The 13,464-nt window shown below is 33.2% G+C and overlaps 2 protein-coding genes across 2 annotated transcripts; both read left to right on the top strand.

Annotated features, from left to right (window-relative positions):
• Nucleotides 1-2,210: 2,210 nt before the first annotated feature.
• Nucleotides 2,211-4,514, top strand: LOC111618386. The gene is made up of 6 exons (XM_023359900.1): nucleotides 2,211-2,296; nucleotides 2,543-2,639; nucleotides 2,721-2,806; nucleotides 3,031-3,135; nucleotides 3,204-3,260; nucleotides 3,366-4,514. The coding sequence occupies exons 1-6, from the start codon at nucleotides 2,219-2,221 to the stop codon at nucleotides 3,507-3,509; spliced, it is 567 nt and encodes a 188-aa protein (XP_023215668.1). The 5' UTR covers nucleotides 2,211-2,218; the 3' UTR covers nucleotides 3,510-4,514.
• Nucleotides 4,515-6,101: 1,587 nt separating this feature from the next.
• LOC111618385 lies at nucleotides 6,102-11,298 on the top strand. Its single transcript, XM_023359898.1, has 6 exons — nucleotides 6,102-6,287; nucleotides 8,851-8,947; nucleotides 9,011-9,096; nucleotides 10,537-10,641; nucleotides 10,718-10,774; nucleotides 10,852-11,298. Exons 1-6 carry the CDS (start codon nucleotides 6,210-6,212, stop codon nucleotides 11,206-11,208), a joined length of 780 nt encoding a protein of 259 aa, XP_023215666.1. The 5' UTR covers nucleotides 6,102-6,209; the 3' UTR covers nucleotides 11,209-11,298.
• The last annotated feature ends 2,166 nt before the right edge of the window (nucleotides 11,299-13,464 follow it).

Raw genomic sequence — 13,464 nt, 5'->3', positions numbered from 1 at the left:
ACGAAAACCAGCTTTGAGCAACGGCGTAGTCGAACGGTACACACTCGGTAAGTAATCCTATAATTTTTTGTTTATAGCATAGTTTATACAGATTATTCCCAAAAAATTATACGTGTTTTGGAAATGTTGAGTGGAATTAGTCTAGAATCGGTTAATTTTATAGAAGAAAACCTTTCAAACAGCCTTAGTCCGTAAACTTCACACGTGTCGGGCTGCGATTGGCTCATGTATTTAATGATTCCTACAACGTAAAATTCGATTAACGTGGAACGTATCTAAGCGTTATAGGGGGTCTACTGTATTTCGAAGAAATCGGTCCTCACTGTACTCGGCTATAGATTGGTCCGATTAGGCTTTTGTTTAAGTAAAATTTCGGCTCTTTCGTCGGGGTTTTGTTTACGTCCCCGATTCTCTAATCGCTTAATTATTTAACTGCTTCTTAAGTAGAAATAAGTCGAAACCGGTTACTTCGTACTCGAATATTTGTAGTCTCGGGAAAAAAGTGGAAAGACAAATTTTAATGACAAATGGATACGTAAATCGTAAATTTAAGGAAAATAAATTCTAGAGCCTTTTCTGTACCTGGTGCATCTCTCTCATTCATTAAATTTAGTCGTAAATGACGCTGTCGAAGTAACGATTAATTTTTTAACATTATACAAGAATCGTACACGTTTTTTCTTCTACATCCCCTTAGAGATGGGACGTACGAAATCGTAATATCACCGGTTTAACATCGAAATCCGCGAGTAATTTAAAATCGGAGAGCGGAATAAATTTATCAAATATTTTAATGGATTTTTTAATTTCCGTTCACTTTTCGGGACTTTTGTTAAAACGTATCAGTAAATTCTTATCGGTTGGGTTAAGTTATAAATTTACTCGTTATTCACGTAATCGGCCAAATATCTAGCGGGCGGGCGGCTAACAGCCCAGAACCGGTCCTTGATAGAATTGGAATCTTTATATGTGTGCAGCTTTTACCCAAGGTTGTAGGCTTCCACCGGCTAAACCGGGTGAGGTTGGTGCTCAGTAAAGCGCGTGCGCAAATCTGGCTTTTTGGAATCTGAGGATACAGAGATTCCACTCCGCCACTAATATTCGATTATACAATAGCAATCTTATTATTATTTTTTTTTCACGTGTAGTATAGAAATTTGTAATAAGATACGTAATGCGGTTATAATAATATATTGCGCGATTATTTTCGTATGATTAAAATTAATATGTATTTATTTTTTATAAAATACGAGGGAAGCGGCGCTTCCACCGCTTCTAATGACGGCACGCCACTGATGAAATTACAATCTAGTTCCAGGCACTCATAATGGGACTATAGCAAAACCGTTAGGGCTGTGCCTTACATTTACAAAGGCCTGAAAAATATTTGTTACAAATATTTCATTTCACTGTTTCTTTTGTGTATGAAGAACTTGTCATTGTTTAAAAACTACAATATATTACAGTTTTAAAAATGCTTTCTTTCTAATATATGAAATCTTCAAAAAATTAAGTGGCTCGGCCCTTCTTTATTACTGATAAGTCCCGAATGCAATGCTGGACTATTAAAATTCATATTGTATTCATTAATAGAATGAAGGTGTATGGCCGATTACAATCATACAACATTTCAATTTTACAATAATTAAAAATATAAAGTGTTTTATAACAAAATCTCGTAACAGATGGAGCCACATACAATTTTATTTATTTTTCTTAATAATATAAAAGTTATTTTTTAACAGACTGGCCTGAGCCACCACGGTTTCGATTAACACGAGGAGTCGAGAATGAAGCCAGGACTGTATAGCGCGTGTTAAATTATGGACTCCGACTCGAAACTGTCCCCTATTTAGGTGTTAGACATGTGAAGAAACCTTAGAAAACTCCGCATGGCCAGTCCGTTGATGAGGCTCGAACCCACAGCTGGCTTCACGTGTTCGCTGGTTTTATTCACTCGGGTACAGTTGAGCCCAGTTTTCTAGTAAAGAGTACGTACAGATAATATTTCAGGAGTTAAAACTAAACATTTTTAATAAAAGCATAATCAAAATCACGGTGTTATAGCGACGAGGGCGCCCCTCACGTCTTTATAATCAATTGAAAAATCGATTTTCTGAGTATCGATTACGCGACCCATTTAGTGATTGTTTGTTTACGAAGTTCGTAGTTACAGATTTTCTGCGGAAAAAAATAATTTTAGGATTTAATTGAAAAAATGGTTTGCATTAAAACGTGCTGCTTTTGCTTTAAAAACACTAAAGATGGATCCTTGGCCTGTGCCGTGTTTTATATGGTACGTATGGTCCAATAAGTTGAGCTCAAGTTTTCTGTGACCTAGTTATGATTTAATTTTTACTAAAATTTATTTCATTTGTACTTATATACATAATATTTGAACCGATACATTTTAACTTTATGTCGTTTGTGAGGTTCAACTTAAATTTGTGTCTTGAAAACTTCAATTTAGAATATTTTTGAGTGATATTACTCTAGATTTTACAACTAATTTTAATTTAATCTTCTGTTTTTTTTTTTGTAGGTTATGTGTTTGATGAATGCAACTTTATGCATTTATGTGTTGAACAACGACGAAGTTATGCACACTGTTGCTCAAAATATTAAAATTGGAGAAGACTGTAAGAAATAATTTAATTGTTTCTAGTTAAATGAAGTAGTCACACTTAACCATTAAGTTTTTATTTTGTTTAAATGCTTAGATGAAAGGATTGCGTACATATCCCTGTTGACAGAAACGATAATTATGTTCGTGAGTAGTGTTTTACTTGCAATCGGAGTGAGAAAAGTAAGTTCAATTTTTATAATTACGTTTTTATTTTTACACAAGATTTGGTAGGATATAATGTAAAAACTCTCATAAATCTATCATTTAAAAAAATTACGGACAGGTATACAAATTGTACTGAAAAGTTGTGCTGAAAGTGCATTTCTTATACATTCTATGGACATAAATTCGGTTTTATGCATATATTTTTTAATTTAATGCGTAAAAATTTATCTTTTGTATAGGATAATCGTTACCTCTTCTTACCTTGGATGTGTTGCGCGGGTCTCGAATGTTTTGGCTTAATTGTCCTCATACTTTTAATTACGTATTTTATTATGATTTCAAGTGTAAGTGCATAATCTTTATTTCTAAATTAATTTATTTACCAATTGCTCCATTTACGGTGTATTTACAGGTTTATCCTGTCTTTGTAATTGTTCTTTTGATTTTGCTGTTTGGAATTTCATTTGTGGTGAGTCTTTACATCTTTCACATTTATAACATTTTAATGTCTATCTATACTTATTTCAAAGAGTCTATGAAATAATAAATAATAAATTTTTGTTTTGTTTTACAGCTCTACATGCTGTTGTGTGTCTCGTCACAATACCAATTGCTGGCTAATATGCCACTTCTCATCACTTACAAAATTTTTAACACATGCAGCAGCTACGAAATAGACAACAGCTTGACACGTGACTCCGTGTTATTGAGTACCTAATAGTCGATTCGTCGGAATGCCTGTTGTTGTTACGATGAGATGAGTCTGCTCCACCTAATATTTGAGTAATCTTTCATCTGTGAGCATAAATTACATATACAAATCAATAATAGTGAACTTTCTAACGTTACGGATTGGGTGTAAAGTAACTAGGCATTGAGAAATCGCTCTAATTTCTATATTTCTAAAGCATAAATATGAAATAATTTTCTTCTTGTACATTTCTAAATGGAAATTTAGATTAGTCCCTCAAAAGTCAATGTAGGCACCGGCGCCATCCAGTAACTTCCTGTAACAAACGGGGATTGTGATATGGATGGACGTCCACTTTTCTATGCGGCCGCAACCAAACTTGCGTTCATTAGTTGCGAATGACAATTGTTGACTGTTTCCGAACGGATTATTCAATGATGTCCGTACTCCACCATGCTGTACAGAAATGTATAGTATAGCAATCAAAGATTTCCACATCTCATTGCTTGCAACAATCATTGCTGGCTCCCGAACAGACAATCGGTCGGCTATCTATTTTGTCATTACACTTGCGGACTCTCTCTTCACTGTCCATAATACCGATGCAGAAATTATAAAATTTCATTGACGTTTGTGCATGATCATATAAATTTTATTAGTATTGTGTTAATATTACAAAAATTGTAGTGATTTTTTAATGCCTACTGACTTTCCATCCATTTTGTAGACATTACTCATTCTTACGTGTGTTAGTATTGTTGAACGATATTAGTTTTAATGAATACAAATGTATAAGCATTAAACTTAAAAGTAAATATTATAAATCTAAATGTGGATTTTATTATTAACGTAACAATTAAAATGTACTGGGATGCATAACAGTGAACGAAGAGATTTTGGTATTTTTCTATCTGGACGTGTATTTAAGACAATTGTTTCTTACACTTTCCCATGTTTCTGCTAGCTTCAATCGTTTGTAACACACATACACAAGAAAATAGTTTTGTACTGTTGTATAATTGATTAAAGTATTGATTTTACTATTATTTTTATGACACTGAACTATATTTTAATCTAGAATTACCTCCTCGTGTTTTATCACTTACAAAACGTCATACAGACGTAAATTGTTGTATTGGTTGTTTGTAAACTTCAGTAGAAAATAGAAATTTTATGTAATTTTTGTCAATGTGATGAGCAAGACACGGGGTGGCCCAAAATTTAGTTACCCGTTCAATATGCATTTGATAATATGAATCGTATATTAAGCTTAGACCATTGTATTTTTCTTGTACAGAATAATTTCAGCAATTTAGTATTGCGGTTAACTGACTTTTAGACCATTTTATATATTTTTGTATGAAAAACAACTACACAAAATGATGTATTTTAACGTAAATCTGTAAAGTTTCTGAAATTTAATAATAAATCTCACTTTGCAATTATAATCGTAACTCATACACTTTACACACGCAAAAAATTTCATTAAATTAATTATGTAAAGCTTTAAAAACAGATCTTCGCAGATGTGAGGGCCTGAATAAGGTTAATTTTCTCAAAAGGCCCATCTAAACATGCCAGACTAAATAGTTTCTGGAGCTGGAGTCTGGTATGTTTAGAGAGCCCGGCAAGAGCATTAGTGCCTCGGAGAATAAGTGTAACTACGGTCGTGATGCCCATTATTGTTGGATTGGATTATTCTGATAATGACTTTTATGATAAACTGACCCCTATTCAGATGCCAGACAGGCGAAGAAACCCGAAAATCTCGTGGTTAGACGCGAATCCGCCACCAACTATCCGTGTTCACTTGGCCAAAGATGGGTACCCATTGCATTTGGAACAACCTTCAACAGAATGGAGAACGATGCCCGATCTCACTTCACAGTAAAGCTACCAAGATAGATGAGGATATGGATCCGTAATTCCCATGATAATCTACGAGATCCAGATCCGAATTCACACAGTTATAAATTGGCATCTTATCGCTTGGCCCAATAGCCAACAAGACATTGTATAATCTTTAAGAATACAGTTAAGTCCATTAATCCGAACTAATTGAGACCAGTGGTAGTTCGGGTTACCAGGGATATAATAAAAAGGACATGATGTTTACGCTTTCAGGCTATTTTTACTGTTATAAGATTCTTTACAGCAGCAAATAATGGTTAGAATTTTTGTTAATGAGCAGCAATACACAAAACACGACTTATGTTTACACTTGAACTGCAGTTGTACGGTTTACATCATTTTAGGTAGGTAGAAGCTGTTCGGATTACAACGAGTTCGGATGACCAAGGATTCGGATTAGCGCGACCATACTGTAACATGAGTTAAGCCCACCAGTGGCCAAGTGGATAAAACTGCTGAGTACCTGGCGAACGGGCTGTCCAAGTGAAGTTTTACAGGATTTCTTCACGATTGTAATGTCCAAATAGGGACCAGTTTCTCGTAAAAAGTCCTCCTTCGGCAGATCGCGCATTACCTTATACAAACAGACTATAATATGAATTTTTAATAATTGTTTAACCTTTACAAGTAAATTCAAGAGAAATTGGAGAATGGCTTATACAGCATACACCGACGAAAGCGCCCCTTGCGCTTTTACGAACAATTAGAAAATCGATTTCTGAAATATCGATTAGTCGACTCACGTGATGATTGTTTGTTAAAATTCGCAGTTATACATTTATCTCGAACGGAATTCTTTCACAATTTAACCCAAAAATGGTTTACATGAAAACCTGCTGCTACTGTTTTAAAAACACTAAAGATGGATCCCTGGCCTGCGCAGTCTTTTTTATGGTACGTTTCACCCATTGTCTTCCACATAATTGTATTCTGTGACGTTATTATGATGTATTTTTATGTGTAAAAACTCATTACTTTAACTCGTAGTCACTTTATATTTACTTATCTGCAAAATAATTCGGTCGATATACTTTAATTTAGTGTTGTCGTCTCCCAGAACACAAGTTCTGGTGTTTAAAATGTCGATTTAAAATGATTTTATATAGAGTTAAATATAGAATATTTGAGTGGAGACGAATTTTATTGACGTCATTTCTTTATTAATTTCGGATTTATTATTTTCTATTAATCTTAAATTATTTTTAAAAACTGGCAAATTTAAAACGCATTTAGTTGCATAAACACGCGTATCGATTATTGTAAATAATTCCTTCCAAATGCTTCCTTAATTGTTAATTTATAGTGTTTTGTGCATTTTAAATACTTTACAACGGCGTGATTTAATTTAATTCAATTATTTATTGTCATATTCATTGCAAAGTCACACATAAGTTACAACAGACACTTTATTTTACTTACGAGACATTAATTTCAATTATTACATCACCCGCATAATTAATTAAATAACTAAATTGAGGAAAAGTGTTACTTTAATGGGCATTTTTAACACATTTTCTTCTCAAGTTCTAGTGTTATATTAAGCGGAGGGCAAAACACTATCTGAAAGATCCATTGTGCACCACGTCTTTGAATAGTGGTAACAGTCTTCTGGAGAAGAGACGGAAGATGCCATTTGGACTCAAAAAGTATGAGTTTTCTAGAAGAAATGAGAGGAATTCGTGTTAATTTTACCCTTTGTAATTTAATTTTATAAGATACAGGATTGCTAAAAAGTCTTCACGCCTACACAAAGGATCGAATTTGGTTGGGTTGATGAACTAATGCAACACCATTCTGCCATATTCAGGGCTTTTCTGGAACTGGCCCATGTTTAGGTGTTAGATCCCAAAAAACTATCGGTGAGGTACCCATTGTAATTACTCATAAGTCTCAGAATATGATGTAAGAAGATAATATTCAGATGAATGCAAGTATAAATGTATTGCTCTCGTGTATGAAGTGTACACGTATACACGTCTGATGTACGTTAGTCTCCATACAAATAATAAACATTGAAGGGTCCACCTGCCTATGATGCCTCCAACGGCGTGGGCCTTCTTGTATGTAATTGGTATGAAGAATTTTCTTTATAAATAATGTAAACAACTTCTTTCATAACCAGTTTAAATTCGGAATTTGACTCAGAGTTTCTGGTATGTTCAGGTGTTGTCGATAAGTGTTCAAGTGAACTTTTAATTAAAAATATTCGTTTAATCCAAAAGAATATATATAAATTTAAATATTGAAAAGATCGAAATCGATTCGAGTACATGATTAACTTTACAAAAATCACTGGAAAAGGCACAAACGTTGCAGAGTAATGTTGACACGAAATGTCCTTGGTTATCGACTCTACGACAATCTCTCACGAGTATTCTGCACTCAATATAGAAATTCAAATTGGAAAATCAAAAAAGGTTCAAGATGTATCTATCATTTTACCCCACTTTTTATATCGATCTTATTGGAAATTCAAATATATATTTTAAAGCAGGCTTGCTACCTTTTAGCCTTTTAACTAAAGTTTCAATCTTACAGGACTTTAATACTTAAATAGGGTCCAGTTTCTCATAGAAAATTCTTCTGGCAGATCGGTTTTGTGTTGCGTTATCTTATTCTATAAATCCAATAAAGTGGGTTGGATTAGATTGATGGAATAAGGTAATGCAACACATCAAGAGGGGTGCCACTCGGGAAGAGATTTTCCTCTATAGGAAACTGGCTACTATTTAGGTGTTACAAGCGTGAAGGTGGGCACAAATCCCCCACAACTACCAGTTTTCGGTGGGTTTATCCACTAGACACATTAACATTAATACATAATTAAACAGAATTGGTTTATACACTTCTCTATCAAGACCATTTCTCTAGAATGCTTATTAATGTTCATTTCAAGAAAGATAATTGTGTTTTTCCATGTAATTATGGTTTTTTGATCCACATAAAACACGGTGCTGATAGAGACTCGTAACTTCAATGATTGATAGAGTAACTGAACGCTTACAATATACATCAATACTCGACCTTAATTCGATAAATTTAGCCTTCTAAAAACGAGTGCAGCTACGCACCTAAAATAATAATCCAATCGATAATCTTTTTACTCACATTTAAAGAATTACAGCCGTGTTTTTGCTGTAAAGGAGTAAAAATCGAATCCTTCAGTACGTGGAAGCATGCAATATGCAAATATTAACAATTTTATTGCCTTTTTTTCTTTCGTTTACATTAGAATACAGACAAGATTATGAGTTCTGTAATGAAAGATAAGGGAGTGGGCCGGATACGATCCAATGATACGGACATGAAAACCGTATACTACGGCATTAATCTGTATGCCAACAGCTTGTTGTAATATGTTAATCGGCATGCCAATCTAATGATAATTAGGCCTGTAATGAAGTATTATAAATATATATTTGAATTTATTTTACAGTAATTTCTCATCTCTTCGCAGGTTATGTGTGTGATAAATGCAAATTCCTATATTTATGTACTGAACAACAAAGAAGCTTTGCATTCCGCATCTAAGATGCTTAACATTGAAGAATATTGTAAGTTGTTTTGCAACTTTAGAACTGTTTTTAATAATTAATCATTAATTTTGAATTTTTTAGCGGCAAGGAAGATGTACGTGTATTATCTGATTGAGACAGTAATTGTCTTCTTGTGCAGCCTCTTACTTGGATATGGTGTAAAAACGGTAAGTGGGTTGTAAATAATTTATTTTTTTCATTTTCACGCAACATTTTATAAATAATTTAATTGGAATTGAATATTCGGAGACGAATATAAGTGAGAAAAGTTACGGTTAATGTATCGGTTATCGAAATTACAAAGTAATTTACAGAGAATTCCACTTCCTCTTACCCGTAAAAGCCGTGCTGGGAGATTTTTATATGAAAATATTATTGAGAAATACTTTTAAAACTTCATTAAAAATGTATCTTCAAGTAAATTGCACGCATCGTGGATATTCTGAAAGAATTTTTACTTGAAATTACCGAACAGACACCTTTGCAAAGCCAATTTAACAGTGTTTTCGACTAAAAACTACCTTAATATTAATCTTAAATATATTTTTCTTTATTTTTTCAATACATTCAAGTTATTTGCTTATCTTGGATGTAAATATTTAACAGTAAATTTAATAAAAAACCATAATTATTTGAAGTTTTACTTTATCCCACAAGTATATCTACAAGGCTAACTAGTTCTTCCACTTGTACTTCCATTTGCAATAGGTTAAACCACCTGAAAGTAAATTAAAATTAATTAACAAAAAATTGATTATATAACGTAACATTTTAAATAATTAAGCTTTTATATACTCATATTTAAGAAAATGGCCAAGAGCTATAGATAAGGCCTATATACAGAATAATTCGGAAGAAACAATAAGTCTTCACATCTTATCCTTTCTTCATTACTTCGGGAATAATTAATTTTTGTATTGATTGAAGTATTTTTTCAAATATTGTGATTTTGCCATCACCTGGAATTTATTTTTACACGTTTTAATTAATGAGGTAGACTTGCTCTAGGCATTAGTCTCCTGGTCTTCCACTTTGTGATTTATCATTAAACGAAAGCTATTCCTTTAAACTTCATCCAGTTTCTAATTGTATTCTTGTGTGATGCATCTTTATTGTGGTAAGAAGAAAATTTCTTTTAATTTCATTTACTTCCACCGACAACAGTAAGATTTCTATTCTATTCAGTCGATTCCCTCCTCTATTGATGCCGTTTATATGGAAAACTAAAATAAAGAACCTAAAACGAACAAATTATTTTATTAAAAAACAAAAATTCTCTGAAGCGCTTTACGTATCGTTTTTTATCTCCTAAACAACACTTTAAATGACTGTATTTCTCATAAGCAATACGTCACCAGTGGCCGAATGAATGCAATCACTAAACACCGGTAGTTAGTTCACGGCTTATCAAAGGATTGGTCACGTGAATTTGAATTTTATCGCGTGTATTACACCTAAACAGGGCCCAGTTTTCTATAGAGAGTCCTCTTTGAAGTTGCCCACTTGGTAGATTGTCCCGGTGCAGATCCACTTTAATGCATCGATCCAATTTAGCTAATTTGATCCACGTATTTCATTAATAAATCTTAAATCTTTCTTGCGTGTAGGATAATCGCCACCTTTTCTTGCCTTGGATATGCTGCGTGTGCCTCGAATGTTTCGGTTTTGTTGTCATCTTCACCTTCATCATATATTCTAGTGCAGCGTGGGGGGTAAGTTACATATATTTTACACTTAAATAAAATTAATAATTCATTAAAACACTCACTAATTGTTTCTAATTTGTAGTTTCATCCTGCCTTGGCAATTATCGTCTTGTTTTTGCTATTTGGATTTTTATTTCTGGTGAGTATCCTCTTCAATTTAACACCGTTTACGTCGAAGATACGGTAGAAATTAATGAGTACGACGTCGTTTTACAGGTATACATGCTTCTGTGTGTTTTGTCACAATACCAATTGCTGGCCAATGGACCACTTCCCGTCACCTACAGAATGGCTAACACAACGAATACCTACGAAATTGACAATGGAACTTACCCGTACGGCATGGCAAACGTCACACCTAATTACGGAATGCCTAGTGGGTTTAATCCCTACGGAATGCCCACTATGTATAATGCTGTCGTAACAATGAATCAACCTGGCCCAAACCCGTACGACAAATCTGTACCAGTTAATGCTTACATGATGGCCAATCCCGCAACTGCAAACACTTACACCTACGGATCAGGTAATGCTTACGGTGTAAGACCATCGGCAGCAGTCGACACTGTTTAGAAGGAAGTGTTTATTTAAACAATTTTGGAAATGTAAATTTACATTCGACTAATTTAATGTCCGGGATATACTTTCTACGCAAAAAAAAAATATATCAAAAGTAATTACGAATATTATTATTTTTTTAATTGTGTAAGGTCATGGTTACTATTAAGCATTCAGGATTATAGTTAAATAATACATAGTTGCTGAATTAGTGTTAATTACTTAGTTAAATGTTAATTTTCTAAAATAATTTATTAAAATATAAAAAAAATTCTGTGAATATTTCATACAAAACTTTCAAACACTACCTTGGAATCTCTATAGACTACGTCACACACACTCATGGATGTGTTAATGTTGTGAATAATGTTATTTTTAATGCCTTTTTTGCAACAAAATCGAGTAAAATTCTGTCACTAATACTTATAAGGACTAAAATAGGGGTGGCCCAAAAGTAAGTTAACCGGGCCGGTTAACTTACTTTTGGTCCACACTGTATATCTTGCGTATTTATTTAAAGCTTAGTGTTTATCGATGTTTCCAGTATTTAATCGTTTTTGATAAATATATATACGGAAGTTTCTTTATAATTTTTTTATAATTAATACAAATAATTTTTATTTGCACTTTTATAAATATTAAAATAGAAACTAAAATGACATAAAGAAAAAAAAAACAAATTGTAATTTGCTATTTTTTGATGCGAGTTAATTAAATGAAATGCTTATAAATCGAGTTAATATTTTTATATTTATAAAATTTCAAATTATAAATTATTAATTATTATGCATTAATTGTTGAAAATAATATGAATATATTCTAATCAAAGGTTGAATAAAGTAAATGTATATTTTTTCCCATAGATACGAACCTGTTCTAGAATAAATTATAAATTTTTATGTAAAATTATTATTTTTTAAGAAATGGCACAGATGTACACAGTTAAACCTCTGAAAAACGGCCACAGACTGGAAAGTGGCCGTTGTTTGCGGGTTATTTTGTATGCAAAAACAAACCGTTCCCGAAAAGAAAAAAAAAATGGCCGTGTTTAGCGGAGGTTTGTCTGTATTCAGCTTTTATAAATGGTTTTATTCCACCGATTTTCAGTTAAATTGTTAATTTCTCTATTGATTGTATGTAAAGTTTAACAGATCTAAATTCTTTTGTTATTACCAGTAAAATACAGCGTGTCCTAAAAGTCAGTTTGCCGTGTTTTGCGTTTGCAAGAACCACTTGTAAAACTGAGTTTAAGGCAAAAAAAAACTAGGTACAATTGTTTATGAAATAAGCTTTGCAGTGGTTTACTGACTTTTGGGCCTCCCTGTATGCTTACTTACGAAAATAATTGCTGTATCTTAATAAATAGATGATCTATAAAGTTTAATGTTTTATATCAATCTCACTTTACTGATAGACTAGTTATGGCTTTAAGTTTTAAATTTATAACGTGAGGCTTTAAGCAGGCCCTGCGTAAAAAAGTCTATCTGCTGGAATTTTCCTTGATTAACAATAGGCTTCCCTTTGAGACGGTCAGTGTATGCGGATAGTAATTCATTGATAACTTTACTACCAATTGTATTTAGGCCATATTTAGATATTTATCATTGAGGGGCGTGGAAGCGTGTAGTTGATTTTGTCGACATATCTATGGCTGATACCCGTAGTTCGTACAAAGTGCCGGCCAAGAGGGCTAGCTCTCTTCATTCTTCTTATCATGGCCCTTTTTTATATTGCTATATTTCTGTAAATTCCAAGGGGAAATGTTAGTGACAGAGTGGATAACAGTGGTAGTTAGTAGCGGATTCGCACCAACGAGCTGGCCACGTGGAGTTTTCCCTGTTTTGGCCACGTGTGAACACCTAAATAGGGTTCATAAAGGGAACGTACGAAGGGTTGTACCTTTAACGTTATATCCGATGTCTATAAATACCAGTGGCATAACCAATTGTTGTGAAATGACTACGATGTGGATCGTCACTTAAAACATTTGGATAATAATAGATAAAAGATTTATATATTATACAGTGTTCCACGAAAATTCGACTCGAAAAACCTAAAAATAATATATTTGAAAAACAACACAATATACATTTAAAATGGCCGCTTTCATTTTCGAGACATTCGTGCACAATGCATTGAATTGTGTGCCTTGCTTACAGACTGGGAGTTTCAGGTTGCATCATTCGCGCATCTGCTTTTGGGGGTTTAGGTTGCATTTTTTGTGGATCATCGATATTTTTAAACTTGTCGCGGGTTCTTAGCAATCTTATT

Source organism: Centruroides sculpturatus, unplaced genomic scaffold (genome assembly GCF_000671375.1).
Source record: "Centruroides sculpturatus isolate CEXI.00-Female unplaced genomic scaffold, Cexi_2.0 scaffold10, whole genome shotgun sequence".
NCBI lineage: Eukaryota > Metazoa > Arthropoda > Arachnida > Scorpiones > Buthidae > Centruroides > Centruroides sculpturatus.
Note: the sequence above shows the minus strand (reverse complement) of the source record. Positions and strands in the feature narration are given on the sequence as shown.